General features: G+C 35.3%; 1 protein-coding gene across 2 annotated transcripts in view; it reads left to right on the plus strand.

Annotated features, from left to right (window-relative positions):
* Positions 1–19,110, plus strand: part of LOC123876101 (head-specific guanylate cyclase) — a 140,346-nt gene that overhangs the window by 114,774 nt on the left and 6,462 nt on the right. The window contains exons 10-15 of one of the 2 annotated variants that reach the window (XR_006798260.1): positions 1,073–1,211; positions 2,096–2,262; positions 2,730–2,873; positions 4,039–4,193; positions 10,583–10,724; positions 12,161–12,334. Coding sequence is in view for 1 of the 2 variants with exons in the window: in XM_045922235.1 (XP_045778191.1) it covers positions 1,073–1,211; positions 2,096–2,262; positions 2,730–2,873; positions 4,039–4,193; positions 10,583–10,724; positions 12,161–12,244 (831 nt within the window). In the remaining variant the exon portion in view is untranslated. Of the gene's footprint in view, positions 1–1,072; positions 1,212–2,095; positions 2,263–2,729; positions 2,874–4,038; positions 4,194–10,582; positions 10,725–12,160; positions 12,996–19,110 lie in introns of those variants that run through there. The other variant, XM_045922235.1, reaches the window with a different exon arrangement.

Genomic DNA, 19,110 nt, shown 5'->3' on the forward strand with positions numbered 1-19,110 from the left:
TACCTGCCAGGATAACAGAAAGTACCCTATAGGTTTTGATTCCCTTGACGGGTCTCGACAGACACGACGGACAGACAGACACACAGACGACGAAGTGATCCTATAAGGGTTCCTTTCTTCTTTTGACGTACGGAACCCTAAAAACCTATATGAGCTCGAGATCGAGGATTATTTATTTAATTTGATTATAGCTAAGAACACTCTCGATCAAGCCACCTTTCAAACAAAAAAAAAACTAAATTAAAATCGGTTCATTAGTTTAGGAGCTACGATGCCACAGATACACTGATACACACGTCAAACTTATAACACCCCTCTTTTTGGGTCGGGGGTTAAAAATTCAAGCTCTTGATGGCTTGAAAGTGTATTCCACGCGAATGACAGGCATAAAGTCACAGGTATAACTTTTTAAAATAAAAGTTATGACTCATCAACGCCCAGCCCAAACTCCTGAACCTCACAAAACCAGGAATGCACAGTTTTCCTCCTTAATAGTAGGTACAGACAAGGGATAAACTCGAATTTTTCGAAATTCCCACGGGATAGGGAATAACTAAAGTCTATTACTATAGCTTATATTATGACTGAAGAGAACCGACCGAACAAAGTCGAGGTTGGTTAGTTAGTTTTCACCTTAGCAAGGTTTAGTTTACACAGAGCAAGTATTCAAGCGAGTGTGAAACCGCATTCTTCGCATGAGATACCTAACTAAACCTAGATTCCTATATAGAGCGAACTTGAAATGCAGTTCGGTAAACTAAATTGTAGACAAACAGCTTGATTTCATAGATATGATGGTGACTAATAATATAATATAGGGCAGAATGTGAAATCTATAATACTATTATATCATAAAGAGATATGGATGCTAAAGTCAAAATAACTGTTGAACTTTTTCGTCAATAACTAAAAACTAAATTAAAATCAGTTCATTCATTTAGGAGCTACGATGCCACAGACAGTTACACAGATACACACGTCAAACTAATAACACCCCTCTTTTTGGGTCGGAGGTCAAAAATGGGGATCATTATTTGTTAGTAAAATATATTTTTAACTAATTTTCTCCCAGGATGGTCTACGGAAACGCATGGACAAGCTAAAGAACTCGATTATGGAGACCAGCAAATCGGTGGATAAGGAGAGAGAGAAGAACGTCAGTTTGCTGCACTTAATATTCCCGCCGCACATCGCTAAACGACTCTGGCTAGGTAAGTTGATATGGCGCTCGTGCCGTGTCTAGAAAATTCTAGCTAAGTAGATTTTATATTACTGTTACAACGCTGGACTTTAAAATGATATTTCGTGGTGCTTTTTAGGGTTCCGTTCCTCAAAAGGAAAAACGTCACCGTTATAGGATTACTTTGTTGTCTGTCTGTCTATCCATCTGTCCGTCTGTCATATCTGTCAAGAATACCAATAGGGTATATGACCTAGAATCATGAAATTCAGCAGGTTGTCTTAAAGCACAAGTAAAGGAAAAAATCCGAAAACAGGTCAGAGTCTGGCTCGCACTTGGTCGGTTTTTTTTTATTTAGTCAGACCACTGTCTGGGGTATGTCTGCGGGGTCTCTTTCTTCCAATATTGCCAGTATTACTTTATGGTTTTCGTAACACAGGGTATACTTATTTAGTCGTTATTAAGTCGTTTTCTCCTGAAAGCTGTTGTTAGTTTGTTTAATATTAAATCATAAAATCTAACACATGAACAAGTAGAGCCTCGATAGCTCAACGGTTGAGGAACGGACTGAATTATTGGACGAACTATTGTCGTACCCACTCCTGGCACAAGCTTTACGCTTAATTGGAGGGGAAAGGGGAGTATTAGTCATGATTAGCATGGCTAATATTCTTTTATAAAACAAAAAAGTATTAGCATTTTTATATGGTTACAAACATTATACATATCTACAGCATGATAAAATTTAATGGCAAACGTGTGCGAGCGCAGTGAGGGCAAGTTTTTTGTTTAGCGTCTCCCAAAAAGCCTACACTCGCACACCCCTGCGCCAGAAAGTCTGTTGAAATATTCCTTTAAATAACAAAATTACTCCGTGGTTAAATGCTATCTTGCAAAACTCTGTTTGTTGTAAAGGTGAAGAAATCGAAGCCAAGAGCCATGATGACGTCACGATGTTGTTCAGCGATATAGTTGGTTTTACGTCGATCTGCGCGACCGCTACGCCTATGATGGTTATAGCTATGCTAGAGGACTTGTACAGCGTGTTTGATATATTCTGTGAAGAACTTGATGTTTATAAGGTAAGATTCCTTTACCAATATACAGGGTGTTTTAATGGTTATTTTCCCGAGCGAAACGATTTGATCTTGGTAGTACACATTCAATTAAAAAAAATATTAAAGTTATGAAAACGCAGATTAATAAAGAAAAACAAAAATCGAAAGTGCAAAAGAACCAAAAAGCAAATACCTACTCCGCAAATCGTGATAGCTTTGGGGCCGGCTGTGCGTACATTACGCTAAAAGTTTAAGCTTTGAGCTTTGCCCAAGTTATTTTGCCAGTATGTTCATATTGAAAACAGTAATTATTTCTAAATTTTTTACATTAAATCTAATAGCATCAATAGATTACCAAAACTCGGTTTTCTTTTTTTCTGAAAAATAAGTTTTTGGTTTTAAACAGTTCCGATATAGGTGTACGATATGGTTAATAATATTTATTTGTAAAAAACCAACCAGCACAGGTTGAAAGAAGATAATATTTTCAGGTGGAAACAATCGGCGATGCGTACTGTGTAGCAAGTGGGCTACATCGCAAAATAGATACTCACGCACCCCAAATAGCTTGGATGGCGTTACGTATGGTTGAGACATGCGCACAACATTTAACGCACGAAGGAAATCCTATAAAGGTAGGCTAAAATGTTATGAAACATAAATAATAAACCTTTACACAAGGGACCAAAAGTTTAATTTGCTATAATCCACTAAACCAGACAACTCTGTATCGTGTAACATACAGCATGCGATATGTACCGGCCGCCCTCCCACTGCTAAACATACAGGAAAAGCCAGCCACCAAGCAAGCAAAATGCACCACCTCACAAATACCAAAACCACCAGTGCCGGTTTCAGGGCAAAACGTGTGTCGAGTCACCTGATATTAGAATGTGACTAACATGGCTCTAGAACATGTGTATCAAGGAAAGAACAGTCAATCGTTCGAAAAACTATGTGGTTTTACGTTTGAAAAACGATTTAGTTTTACGTTCGAAAACCTATTTAGTTTTAGAACAAATTCTGCTATTGCTTCAACTCAGAAGTCTACAAAAATTGTGTTGCTTTTATTTATCTGATGTTGAATGAAGGATGAATTTACTTATAGTTTAAGCAATAGTAATATGATTAATTTTCTACGGCAAAGCCAAAAGGAAGGGTTATGAGTTTAGCACATTATGTATGTATGTATGCCTGTTGTATCAGAGTCTGTGTGCTCCACAGTAGCGCCTAAATTACTGGGCCAATTTTGATGAATGAGGTGTCAATCGATTCGTTATTATCGTCCGAATGACATAGACTACATTATATACGAAAAAAATCGACCTGACGGATGTTACATCCAGAAAAGTGGAGTCCCCAAAATTTTTTTTTTGCTATTGTATCAAGTGGGATTTCAAATGGAAAAGGAAAAAATTCTATAAAAATAGTACAGAATTAAAATACACCGAGCGACAGAAAAATAATTTTAGTATATCTATCGCTGTCTATCGGCAGATCGCGGGTAGTAGTCGGATTTTATTGCTGTGTAACTTTTTAACCCCCGACCCAAAAAGAGGGGCGTTATAAGTTTGACGTGTGTATCTGTGTATCTGTCTGTGGCATCGTAGCTCCTAAACTAATGAACCGATTTTAATTTAGTTTATTTTGTTTGAAAGGTGGCTTGATTGAGAGTGTTAGCTATAAGCCAAGAAAATCGGTTCACCCGTTTGAGAGTTATCAGCTCTTTTCTAGTTACTGTAACCTTCACTTGTCGGGGGTGTTATGAATTCTTAATTTACACTTGTTTGTTGTATACAGATGCGAATAGGCCTCCACACGGGCACGGTGCTAGCTGGAGTGGTGGGAAAGACGATGCTGAAGTATTGCCTCTTTGGACACAACGTCACACTGGCCAACAAGTTTGAATCTGGCTCCGAGCCTCTTATGATCAACGTCAGCCCTACCACTTATGAGTAAGGTTTCTTTTCTATCATAATTATTATCACTATCACCATAAAGTTCACCATCATTTAACCATCACCTAACCATCACTATATCATGGTCTTCATTGTCATCGTCATGTGTTAACAGGGCTCTCTCCGTCACTCGTTTCATACAATCGTAGTTCCAATTTCATTTGAATATTGAGCAACCAAAGTCCATGAAATTTTGCAGACATATTCTAGAAACTAATATCTGTGTCTGTGGTGTTTTAGATTTTTCTAAAAATATGTAGTTTTAAATTTACAGGGGCTCAAAGATTTGTATGAAAATTTTTAAGACCGCGTAACTTTGAAACCGAATATTTTAACAGAAATCTGGAAAACCACAGATATACATATTAGTTTCTAGAATATGTCTGCAAAATTTCATGGACTTTGGTTGCTTAATATTCAAATGAAATTGGAACTACGATAGTATGAAACAAGTGACGGAGAGAGCCCTCTTAATGCGCTGTAATAGCGGATGATTTTGCCAAGAGACATCAGGTTTACTTGCTAATAGATGATGCTCGCAGCTTCGCCCGCGTGGATTGGTCAGATCCCCTGTAGCATCAGGATTGAGGAGTTGGAATCCAATAAGTTTGACGTGTGTATCTGCGTATCTGTGTATCTGTCTGTGGCATCATAGCTCCTAAACTAATAAACCGATTTTAATTTAGTTTCTTTCTGTTTGAAAGGTAGCTTGGTCGAGAGTGTTCTTAGCTATAATTCAAGAAAATCGGTTCAGCCGTTTGAAAGTTATCAGCTCTTTTCTAGTTACTGTAACCTTCACTTGTCGGGGGTGTTATAAATTTGTAATTTACACTTGTTTATTAATCCTATTGATGTTCATTTCAAAGAATTTTTCTTCCCACCTTAGTAGAATAGAATCAAATTAAGCAATTACCATGTTGCCTACGCTACGTTTCATAGAATTCTGGCAACTTGTAAGCTATTTTTGTTTGCTTTGAAGGCAAAGTGATAATATTAAATTAGGGGAATTTATAATATTGCCTGTGTGTTGAGAAGAGCTTTGAAGGCGTTTCTGTTTGCATAATGCTCAAAATGTTGAGTGGGAAGTTTCAATTCCTAGTAATTAGGGGCTTAAGTCGGGTACTTACTAACTACGTGTAGCAAGTAATGTATATAATAAAATTATAATATACTAGAGGATGCCCGCGGCTTCACCCGCGTGGAGTTCGTTTTTTTTTTAATCCCGTAGGAACTCTTCAACTTTCCAGGATAAAAAGTAGCCTATGTCCTTCCTCGGGATGTATCCCAAGTCTGTACTAAATATTAAAATCGGTTCAGTGGTTGGCCCGTGAAAACGTAGCAGAGAGACAGACAGACAGACAGACACACTTTCGCATTTATAATATTAGTATGGATTAAGAGAAGTTTCCCTCGTATTTCCAGCGTTCTCCATATTATAAGGGCTGTTACGCACTCATCCGATCCGAACCTGTGACAATAATTTCCTAAGTAGTCATAGTAGTATTCGTATGGTTGCTTACCTACTCACTAGATCTGACTTCCGCCAAGCGATTTCTCTCCATCACCCGTGAGCATATCTCGGATGTGCCTCAGATTCAAATCGGACGATGACGTAGATATGTCAAAGATGTCCTCTGAAGAATTTGGATCAGAGATTGGATTAGTGCGTAAGCAATATCCGAGTTTTTACCCGACTGCGGCAAAGCCAAAAGGAAGGGTAATGGTTTTAGCAGTCTATGTATGTATGTATGTGTGTATGTATGTATGTTTGTGTCCAAATTCTGTGTGTAAACTACTGGACCGATTTTGATGAATGAGGTGTCAATTATTGATTCGTTGTAAGGGTCCGGGTGACATAGGCTAGTATATTTTAACCAAAAAAATTGACTTAACGGATGTTACTTCAAAAAAGCGGAGGTCTCAAAAACATTTTTTATGCTATTGTATCGCGTGGGATGTCAAATGAAAGAGGAAAAAATTCATAACTCATAAATATAAGTGTGCAACAACATTAAAATATACCAAGGGACGGAAAACCAATTTTACTCCAATATTTCAGCGTTTATTAAGACGATCGCAGTTGGGTTTTAGTTTTCAACTTTATCTTGTATATACTTTATCTGTATTTTCGCGGACTCGGATCGGATGAGTGCGCAACCGCTCTAAACGTAGTCTGTTTCTCATTTGAATTATTATCATATTCATTAAAATTACAGCTAATTAAGGGGCAATTTCGCTTATTATGTATAACTATTACTATATGTACATTAGATGTAGCTTTGGTATAACTTACCTAGGCCTACATCCTACGTACATATACCTAAGTGTTTATATACCTATACCAGTGTTTTCCAATTTTAAAAACTAGTAAAATCTAGTACTAGATTATTGTAAAGCTGACACACACTAGCCACAACGGAACAATCCATACTAATATTATAAATGCGAAAATGTGTGTCTGTCTGCTACGTTTTCACGGCTCAACCGCTGAACGGATTTTAATGAAATTTAGTACAGAGTTAGCTTACATCCCGGGGACGGACATAGGCTACTTTTTATTTCGGAAAATCAAAGAGTTCCCACGGGATTCCTAAAGACCCATCCGCTCAACCAATTTGTATGGTACCGAGGTAGCTTGCGTCCATGTTATTGAGATAGACAACTTTTTATCCCGGAAAACCCAACAGCTCCCACGGGATCTTCAAAAACCTACATCCACGCGGATGAAGTCGCGGGCATCCTCTAGTATATTATAATATCTATCAATAAAGTCTGTAATAAGATATATATAGCCCCAGGATATGGCAACAAGATGTCCGGATACTAAATTGGATCGGCCCATTAATTTTCATATCCACTGTACCCGTCGTAAAACTTTATTGTGTGTACAAATTGATGGGTTTTATCCCAAAAACGAGATTGATATTGAGCATATGCATGGTTCTTATATTGATATCCAGAATAAATGTTTGGTTAATCACACTATCACACTAATATTATAAAGGCGAAAGTTTGTGTGTATGTGTGTGTGTGTGTGTGTGTATGTGTGTGTGTGTGTGTGTGTGTGTGTGTGTGTTTGTTTGTTACTCCTTCACGCAAAAACTACTGGACGGATTGAGCTGAAATTTAGAATGGAGATAGATTATACCCTGGATTAGCACATAGGCTACTTTTTATCCCGGAAAATCAAAGAGTTCCCACGGGAATTTTAAAAACCTACATCCACGCGAACGAAGTCGCGGGTATCAGCTAGTGAAAATATAAAAGGATTGACCAAACATTTATTCTGGACTAGCTGATGCCCGCGACTTCGTTCGCGTGGATGTAGGTTTTTAAAATTCCCGTGGGAACTCTTTGATTTTCCGGAATAAAAAGTAGCCTATGTGCTAATCCACGGACGGTATAGTCTATCTCCATTCTAAATTTCAGCCCAAACCGTTCAGTAGTTTTTGCGTGAAGGAGTAACAAACATACACACACACACACACACACACACACACACACACACACACACACACACACACATACAAACTTTCTGTTTTATAATATTAGTGTGATGTCGTAAAATATCATTGTTAATTGCTTTAGCACTAGGTATACTTGAGGGATTGTAGCCTGGTTCGGCAGCGTATACTTAGTCCATCTATATAAAAGTTACTGATAACTGACTGACTGACAGACTTACTGATCTAATTTGTAAGAAAGTCTGTCAGTTTGAAGTTATATCCATTAAAGTTGGTATTGAATTTTCATTAGAAATAATATGAATGGTCTCAATTTTCGGAAAAACGGAAAAAAAGAGAAAATTTAAAGGGGCTTTCACGTGCTGGTAGAGGGTTATTTAAGGAACGATTTGAAGAAGGATTTTAAGAACCTAATCCCATGCGATCGGAGTCACGGACAATAAGTATTCTATAACCAACATTAACGCTGAAACTGGGAAAATCCTTTGGCCTTTCTTTTTCTCCTTATCTTGGAAACCACATTAAGCAGTCAGTTTGGCCAATAATAATATAATCACTAAAACCTAAAAGTCTAAATCGTATTCTAATCGAGCCATATCGTAGATCTGAAAGCCCGCATTAGTGCTATTTATCACTAAAAGTTAACTGAACACCTGCGAAGCGCGAAGCTACAAGCCCTAGATAGCCTAAGTATTTTTTTTAAAGAATACTAGTCATTTTATTCATGACTAACATTCCCCTTTCCCCTCCAACTAAGCGTTAAGCTTGTGCTAGGAGTGGGTACGACAATAGTGCAACGGGTGGGGTTTGAACCGCCGACCTTTCGGATTCCAGTCCACTCCTATAACCGTTGAGCTATTGAGGCTTATAGATATATTTATTACCTATTTTGAATTCTGTGATTTGATTTCCACCAAGTCAAATTTGAAAATTCAGACGCGATTTAGATTCAAGTTTTAAAAATTGTTAAAATGCAAATACTGGCTGAGCAATTGTACTGTACCTAATCTACAATTCACGCATGACCAACTGTGTTCGCGTGGACGGAAGCGCAACCTTTTGTACATCACGGAATTAACGATGTAGCGGTTGCCATGCAATTGTGAACTTTAAGCTTGTTGGCAATACGTTTGGATTTCCTTTAATTTACATTAGCATGTGCTTCGGGTCTATTCCAAAAAGTTGCGTCACAAAGTAAAGGAATTCTCGAGCTACCACTATATATTAATACTAGCGAACCGCCCCGGTTTCGCACGGGTGGACATTTATTTTTTCTATTTTCCGGGATAAAATATAGCCTATACGGATTCGGAAGAATCCCTCTAAGTAATGGTAAAAGAAATTTTGAAATCGGTCCAGTAGTTTTTGAGCCTTTTCAATACAAACATACAAATATACAAAAATATTCCTCTTTATAATATTAGTATAGATATACGAACGCGATTATAAATTCTAATTCAAAGCAGTACGTTTCAATTTCTTTTCCATCTTTCGTCTACGAAAATCTACTCTCTTGTGTGATGGTAAAACGCGTAGCTAAAGTCTACGTTGCTACGACGGTTGCACGTGATAGTGCGTAGTAGTAAATAGACGCCATTGTTTACAGTATTCGACCGAAAGAATTCCTTTTTTTTTTTCAAACAAAGAGGTGTTATTTTACCCTTATAAATAACACTATAGATGTAAATAAAGATTTAGATGCTTTATTTATTTAAACACGCAAGAGGCGGTGGTAAATTCTCAACCAGTCTCATAAATATCCCAGTAAATCTCGACTCAGCTGGCTTTACAGGCTTTCACTTGACGTTGATGAATCAATCAGCCAGCCATCGTTCACTTCACTTGTTTATTTATTGGCTTTATTGTCATGGCAATAGCTTAAATTATCCAATACTAGCTGATACCCGCGACTTCGTTCGCGTGGATGTAGGTTTTTTAAAATTCCTGTGGAAACTCTTTGATTTCCGGGATAAAAAGTAGCCTATGTGCTAATCCAGGGTATAATCTATCTCCATTCTAAATTTCAGCCCAATCCGTCCAGTAGTTTTTGCGTGAAGGAGTAACAAACATACACACACACACACACACACACACACACACACACACACACACACACACACACACACACACACACACACACACACACACACACACACACATACAAACTTTCGCCTTTATAATATTAGTGCGAAGTGTGATAAAGAGTAAGTACTCCTCTAATCATCAAAATTTAATTTTCCCACATTTAAGGGCTGCCGTTTTAAGAAATCTCGATAAAGAGCGAAGATAGCATAGTGATTAAGAGGTGGCCCTCTTATACAGAGGGTAAGGGTTTTCGATCCTGGATACACACCTTTAACTTTTCGAAGTTAGGTGCGTTATAAGCAATCAATTATCACTTAATTTAATGGTGAAGGAAAACATCGCGAGGAAATCTGCATGCCTGATAGTTCTCCAACATGTTCTCAAAGGTGTGTGAAATCTATCAATCCGCAGTTGGCCGTGGTGGACTATGGTCTAATAAACCTCCTCATTCTGAGAAAAGATATGTGCTCAGTAGTGGGCGAGCAATGAGTATAATCAGAATAATGATGATGTATCTCATTACGAGCAAAATTTTGACCGATAGGACTAGTAACATTTTCACTAGACTCGTACAGAAAAAAAGATGTCAGATAAAAACCACAAACAAATCTCAACAACCTGACCAAATCCCTAAAAATCTAAAAGAACAGAAATTACTCATTAAACTAAGTCCCAAAAAAATCCAAAAATATAGGCACCATAAAAAAGATAACCCAAACCACAATAGCAGTTAAAAGTACAACCGTACAAATCCCATACAAATTTTACAAACCTCAAATTTTTTTCGCACATTCTACCCAGGGAAAAGTTTGAGTAACAAGCATAATTTGCCCGCAGGTGGCTAATAAAGTTCCCCGGATTTGAAATGGAGCCACGCGACCGTTCCTGCCTACCAAACTCGTTCCCTGAGGACATTCCCGGGACCTGTCACTTTCTACACAGGTACATGCATCCTGGGACGGACCCTAACGAGACTCAGGTGAGTAATTGGGAGCCTGGATTTATGATTGCCTGGTACCGTGTGGTATTCTGATTTATGGGATTTATTCGTCCGAAGATTTCGATTAATACCTTGTGCAGTGTGGTAAGTCTTTAAGTTGTTGTAACAATCTTCGTAGGTCTTATTCAAGAATATTAAATGTAAAAAAACAAGTTTCTTTAGCTGTAAGAAAGAGATGGATGCATCGAGTACGACAAACTGAGAAGCTTTTTAATGCGTAATAAAGACCTACTAAAGAAGATTGCTCTATCTTCATCCATATATTATTTATTTTATTTTATTTTATTGAAAAGACATCTAGGGGACATAATAGGGGACCCTGAGATACAGGTTTTGGAAACTTAATTCCGGGCCCCCAGCAAAATTTGTAAAAAGACCAATTTTAAAAACCAATAAATCATTTCAAATTTCATTTCAAATACGTGTACACAATTTACTTAAATAAATGTACGTATTAAATAAGATTCAGGCATAGAATTTGAAATAAGGCATAAAAAATGTGTACAATAATTTTGAATATTGCAAAGCCTAAATAGATTACTTCTATATCTAGATCAATTCTGAATCACTTCTAAATCAATCCTACAAAGCCAAAAGTATTGGGGTATCCTTGATTATACCGACCGGTAGAAGTCTGTAGAACAAACTTTGAAAAGATATTGTGCTTAGTAGTGGATCAGTCGTTCAGGTGTGAAGGTGCTACGACCATCGTCGGCTCGTCCGTGGGGTTTCTATATCAAGGATGTATTCACTGCGTCTAAGTATTTTACGCTGTAGTTATAGTTGGCCATGAGAATGGTCGGCGCTCACTTGAATTTATCATACTCATTTCAACGGCACGCAGCGCCGGTTATTGCTAAATACTAATAGTATACAGCTCTAGCGCTTCTTGTAGATCTAGGGTGTGCGATCTCCTTTATTTGCCACACCTATAAAGATTACCGTATAGTATACATGAGTAGGTTCCATAGGCACACACGCAATCATCTGCACAAGCTTTTATAGCAGTGAATTACTTTGGGTACGGTCTATGGGTTGGGTAACCTTCATTAGCAAATTACGGTAGTTGTAAAAATATGCGGGGTGTAATTTTGAAATGGCTTTCAGGTTTATTTACACTTACTCTATGTTTAAACGCGTTATGGAGTAGAGAACTGGTACGCGTAAATGATATTATAGTAAATTACATATACCTGGTATACAAATGAAATGAAATGAATAACATCGTATTTTTTGATGGTAAACTTATATAACATTTAAACTCTCAGCTTTTGATTTGTGGAATTTTAAACAAAAAATATTTATTGGCAATAAAAAGTAAATCTATGATACATTCGTACGTAAATACAACTAGGTACGTTTAGTTAAATGGTCTGTTAAAAAAAGATTATTTAAATGGGATCTCTTTTATACAGGTAAAACACATAGAAGACGCACTAAAAGAATTCGGCATCGGACAAGGAAAGACGAGTGAAGTGGACAGTAAAGAACCTACATAGTGTAAAAATGATTGATTATTTCGTAAACTCCAAGCTACTTCCTAATTTACATTCCCATGTAAAAAACGAATTGTGTATTTTTTTTGTAATGTAATTGTATCTGCTTATTATTGTGACAACTTTTAACTAGTCATATAATTTTATTTTGTATTTTATTTATGATATTGTTAATGACTAATCTGACCTTCGCACGGGTGGGTTTAAAATTTCAACATAAGTGTATACTTATTACTTCCAAAGGGGATCTCTGTTATATAAGTAAGTAGGTTTCACTGAATCCGTTTAGCTCTTTTTGAGATTTACGCTTCCAAACAAACTGACGCTGCACGCTGACTTTGCACTATATTTACATATTCAAATGATCAGTAATTTTAAACAACCTTCAGTAGCCCAAGCGTAATAAAATATGGGACAATACTTTCTCGTGGTTTTTGCATAGATAAAGCAGAGTAAAAGACAAATACAAAACGAAGCAGAGCAAACATAGCTTGTAAAAGCTCAGTTAATTTAAAAACTTTGTCCATTCAAATGAAGCTTTTCAATTTGAAAGCTATTATATTGTATGCCTCGGAAACATTAGGGTTCCGCACCGCCAAAAAAAAGAAACCCTTAGGGCCGGCGCACATATTGCGGAGCGCGGCGGAGCGCAACGCAGAGCATGCCCGCGAAGTTTTCTAATCGCGTGACACATTACGCGAATTTCTACCAGAGAATGCGCGAGCACGCGCGGGACTGCGCGCGGATACGCGAGTATCCGGTTGACCTAGAAAAATGAAAGACAAGTAGCAATATCTTACAGCACAAGTAGGTAAAGGGAAAAATCCTAAAACTATGAATTTATCGTTACATAACTAAAACAAAATTACCAAGTGTCAAGTATTTCTTGTACGATGTTACGGAACCATTCGTGTACGAGTCCGGGTTGCACTTGACCGGTTTTTATTGTTCTGATTATTTTGTTGTTTCTGTTTTCATTTGTTGACAAGTTTATGATAATCTCTTAAGATTTCTTTTACGTTTATAGCTGAGTTTGTACGCCATTTGTGCGATTGTTTTACGGCTCAAAATACGAAAATAAACCCTATTTCTTTGACAATAATTACTTATTTTACGGAGCAGGGGCATGTCTACATTCTTTGTTAATTCAGTGAAAAAGTCTTCAATAGGTATTGAATTGTGCAAACTTTCACTTAATAAGTACCGCTTTGGACTGAACTGTGTATTTTTTGAAAATAAAGAGATTATTATAAGTACCTATACTAAATATTCTGTACAAATTAATCGCTGTATAGTACTTAAAATCGTTGGCACTATTATATACCTCTATATTTATGACCACTATATAAGTAGTTATGTAAAAAACACACCACTATAATTGTCTGTAATACACTAAAAATAACGCAAAAGTAGAGAGAATTACAACATAAGCAAGTAAATAATATTCATTATTATTAGTGTATAAAAATATTCATAAATTCATAACATTAATATCATAAACGTATTGCACTAGTGGAACTTAACTTGAATGAAAGAGATTTCAGAGAGATGACAAAAATAATGGGCTTTCTTTAAAAAATACTAAAGCTTAGATACATAAATAATTTTCCAGGTTAATTAATAACAATATGAATTATTTCTTAAGTTATCAAAAATATTTTGACTTTCATAAATCCCAGGAAGTAGAATTTTTCATAGGAATATTTATTAGAAAATCTTGTGGTATGCTTTAAATTAAATGTGTAAATCTTCATTGTAGCTCATTGCATTAGTGACATTATAATTTTATTTTGAAATTGTTAGGTATAAAATACATACCAATAACATATATGTAATACATACCAAAAACCTTATATTTTTACCTGATACTTTTGAAATATTTATCTATAAACGAAACATAATTTCAGGTAAAATGTAACATCCACGTACAAGTATAGTATTACGTTTTACCTGTCATAAACACAGGTGAATTCTATGAATCACAGGTAACACATAGTGTTACGCTTGCTGTCGTGAACACACTGGTAAATTCTTCAATCACAGAAGTATTGTGTTACGTTTTACCTGTCATGAACACACAGGTAAATTCTATCAACCGCAGGTAAACTCGCTCACAAAGATAAAATGCGAACGTCAAAATCATTATAAATGTGTGTACCTAATGTGATTAAATAAATAAAACGTAATATTAACGATTTATGTGAAGCTTTACAATATTACACATAAGAAAATGTAAATAAGAAATCTGGGATAATTACGACTTATATTTAATGATATAACGCATTATGCCGTTGCTGTACATAGGATTTAGGTATAAGAACATCGGCTTTGTGTACAATGCTACGAATTAATATAGGTCATAGAATAATTAACGTAATCGAATAACTATAAGCACGTAATTAGACGTAAATTACTATAATAATTATATTACTATGTACGCTGCAATTTTTTTTTACGTTACTTATTGTTGATTAAAATTCAACCTTATGTTATATTTTTAAAAGAAATCACAATTGTTTTAGTGCCATTTATGCTTATAAAATCTGTTCAGATTTACATGACTTTTCGTTTACATAACTTTTCGTTTCTTTTATTCACATGTTTTGATGATGGAAACTTGTATGGAAGTACCTACTAAATTGTTTGTTCACGATTTAAAAGTATTACCAGCTAAATTGATTAGTAACTAACTCGTAGTTAAGTGTATAAAAATAATATTTGGTTTCGTAAAATCGCAAATGAATTTAAAATAGAATCACGAGTACTAGTATAAAATATCTACATATTTTAATTTAAATACGGCTCTTACCAAAGATCGCGTTTAGTTACTATTTAAAAAAAATAAAACTGGTGTAAAATCATACTGATCTTGGCGGAGGCACTGCCGTGCCCCCTGATTTTACAGAATATATTTTGATACTATGAAAACATTAACAGCGCATTGAAATTACATTGAAAAAATATTATTTTCATTAATGGAAATTTAATAGTTGGAATTGATTCATTGATTACTGGAATTATTATTGGAATTGGACTATACTCTGTGGAATACATTAATAGCGGTCTGTATTAATTTAATTACGGGTAAAATTGTACATAATTACATTAAGGAATTTGGTACATACTAACGAAAAAGCGAATGTTCTAAAATAGTTAAAAGCTTAACTGCGATAACTTGTACGTGAATTTAGCTATATTATATAAGTATTATAAGTAGTATTCTAATTCCTTAAAATACTTAATCAAGGTTATTATAATATAAAACCAAAGTACATATTTTACTAAAAATGTCTCATAGCTTAATTATATTTGAAGAAACTTCTGTAGGTAAACTAACATTTGTAAAAATATACCCGTATATTTAATCAAAAACCTCATTCTTTTTTCCTACAAATCTGAGATTTTAATAAACATGGTTTTGCTTTAAATTAAATTGGCAGTGAGATCGGTTAGGCAGGGTTCAGACGGTCTATCCTACAGATTACTATTTTCTTGTCGAAATTTTTATTGAGACTGTAATTATAATAATGTATCGCTTCGATATGTTAATATGTATTTTTATTCTATTGACTGTTTGATCCTTGCCTGTTTAAGTGCTTACATACTCATACATAATATTTTGTTTCTTATCACGACGTATCTTCTTATCAATATATTTATTGCATATTATTTATAGATATGACATAATATAGTAGATTTAATAGCTGTGAACTTTTGCACATGAAATCATTTTCACACGAAATAGACAATTACAGTGCAATACCTAATCTTAAAACAGTTGTACAAATCTCGACAATAGATAGATTTCCAGTGCAAAAGTAAAATCGGAGTAAAATTGAACGACCTTGTTTATCCATAGTCCATACTTATTATACCTACTTTACAGCCAGAGCCCGTTGTGAAAACTTTGTAAATCAAGACGGAGCGCAAAACTTGCTACTTTCAAACAATAAACTTAAGGCTCATTTTACCTTGCTGTTATAGTTAAAGATTATTTACTAATCAATCGACATGTTCGCGAGGGGAAAACTCTTACCAAGGCCGGCCGCACTTTGGATGCGTTTTCGTATGAATGTGAATCGTGCGAACTCGTACGAACACGCACGACCAATCCCGAGCTTTCAATAACTATAGGAGCGTGCAGATTGAGTGTGAGTCATACTTATACGTAGTTGTAGTTCTGACGTCCGAAAAAAATTCAATGTTATTGGGATTTTTAAATATAATTTCCTGCGTTGATCAAAAATCATGGTTATAGGACTTTACTAAAGTGATTACCGGATCACTGCTATTTGATGAAGAAAAACGAATTCAGTGTGTACACTCAGTCCGTACGACAAGTGTTCATGCGTTTACGTACGATAAAAATTCGCATCTAAAGTGTGGTTATCCTAAGTATACTGTAAACTGAATTTGAACAGTAATCGGGTTGCGCTCGCGTATCGCGTTCACGGCGCGTTTTAGTTGCGTCAGACGCGTTTCAATGTCGACGTGTGCAAAGGCTCTTATTGCTATGCTTTTACATTATCGTCACATATCGTGTAGGATTGTTAGTGAAGCATCTAGTCAACATAGTTCTAGAGATTAGTTAATTAAATGTAAATATTTGTAATTGTAATTTTGTAGACAATAATATGTACCCACGTATTTTGTTTAATTATGGACTTCTTTTCTGTTTGTACGGATGTTATGTTTTAATCATAGTAATTATTTTTATTATTATATTTTCTATTGAATTGTTGATATTTTGAAGATCTTTATTATTGGATAGCAAATTTTTCTTTCGTCGTACTTTGTACCTACATTATACTTATAATAGTAAATTATGTTTAATTAATAATAATGAATAAGTCAATAATTTTACACTACACCAAAACTGGTCGCTAGATATTATTATTTGAAATTGAAAATTGATTAACTAGATCTCTAGGTTCTTTAGTACTCTCTGAATTTAGATTTTAGAGTATTTAAAGCTCGCATAGTATTTATTCAACCACATTTCCTAGGCGTACAATGAATGTTTTACATAAATAATTATATATTTTATGTATTAAATAGCATTTAGATAATATTAATATTGAGTAACTCTTTATAATCGAAATCTACATAAAGAGCTATGTAAATAAATGTAGATGACTATAACTCATTATACTATAAATTCTTCTAGGCATAGACTATTTAAACTCTAAAAACACGCTAAAATAAAGTAAACCAAAGTTTTCTAAGTGTTTCTATATTTTGTTAAATAATATTATTGTTTCAATTATAACCTTTTGTTATAAAACTATTTTGTTACGTAAATTATTAAATTTACTCGTAGGTGTTTTATTGATCAGGATACAGGGGCATATTACAAAACACACTTGTAACTTAAAAAATGATAACAAAGAACGTTTCATTTTACTAGGCGTCCATTAGACCATGAGTTATGAATGATCATTGAATTAGGAGGGAGATGTTACGCTATCAATACCGTATTAATTCTTGGGTCACAAAATTTCAAGAACGTACGGATGTATTGCGATCCAATCAGTACCATCAATATTTCCTCGATACAGAGTCGCGATAACTCGGATTGTGTGAAAATATGACTATTGATTATTGATAATGTAATAGGCCTCAATATGAACGTAAAATATATGCAAAATATTCGTGTTAGATATATCGTATTAGATAGACGAGTATACGTCAGATACAACGGTGATGATACCAAAACTGATCGTCTAAAGAACGTCTTAACAACATAGTCGTTTTACTAACCTGACTGTCGCGTCAGGTTAGTAAATAGAATTCAAAACAAAGATTGTTCTGAAAGGGTGTCTCGGTTTTCTCTTGTGCATTTAGTACAGATTTTACATCTCACCAACGATAGAATTCGAGCGGCGAAACATTATAATGTCAGAGTAAATTGGACCTCAACTTTTTTGATATAAAGTACGAAATTCAAAACCACGGATTTTAATTTCACAAGGTTCCTACCTATCCGCTTGTTGCACAGTGTGTAGAGATAATTATTATTGACGAACTTGAGCTTTAAACTTAAGGTCGATTTTACTTTAACGATAAAGTGTTTCGATTCCCGAATTCTATTAACGTTGGCGAGACGTAAAATGTCATACTAACCCTACTGTTCATAAAATATGTACACGTATGTGTTTACTTTTGAATATTTGCTTGAGCAAACAAGATTCATGCAAACACGGCTTTATACATGCACGAATATAGAGACTGCACTATAACGTGCAAATGAAAGAGAGTAAAATGTAATATTTTCTTCGATAGTATAAAATACTAATAATAGTTGTGAAATTATTGTTTCTTCTCTCGCCTAAGATCACGGCCTTCTTCTAGATATAGAATTTATAGTTAGCAGGTCTTGCATGAAAGTAGATGTCATCGGAACTAGTCGTTTATTTTCGATCGTTAAAGGCCGATTCACACCAATTGCGTATGCAGCACGTACACGTGACACGTGCGTAGTGACGCGCGTGAACCCATAGACGTAACTGCACGCATTACGTCTACGTGAACATTCACGCCACACAAGCGGTATGCCATGTCTCATACAGATCCATACATTACAACGCAATGGTACGCGCTACGTCAACGCTTACACAACGCTTACGCAGCCCGTGTGAACTAGCTCTAAGTAAATCTGACCGCGTAAATCTAGCGGAATATTGCGCATAGAAATTATATTTAACCTTTTATTTAACCTTTATTTAATCTTTAAATTATATTTAAACTTTTAAATGTTGCCAACTAATATAAATCAAAGAGTACCCATAAGATTTTGAAAAAACCTAAATCCACGCGGACGAAGTCGCGGGCATCGTCTAGTATGTAATAATAGTGACTGACAAAATAAT

This window comes from Maniola jurtina, chromosome 21, assembly GCF_905333055.1.
Source record: "Maniola jurtina chromosome 21, ilManJurt1.1, whole genome shotgun sequence".
Lineage (NCBI taxonomy): Eukaryota > Metazoa > Arthropoda > Insecta > Lepidoptera > Nymphalidae > Maniola > Maniola jurtina.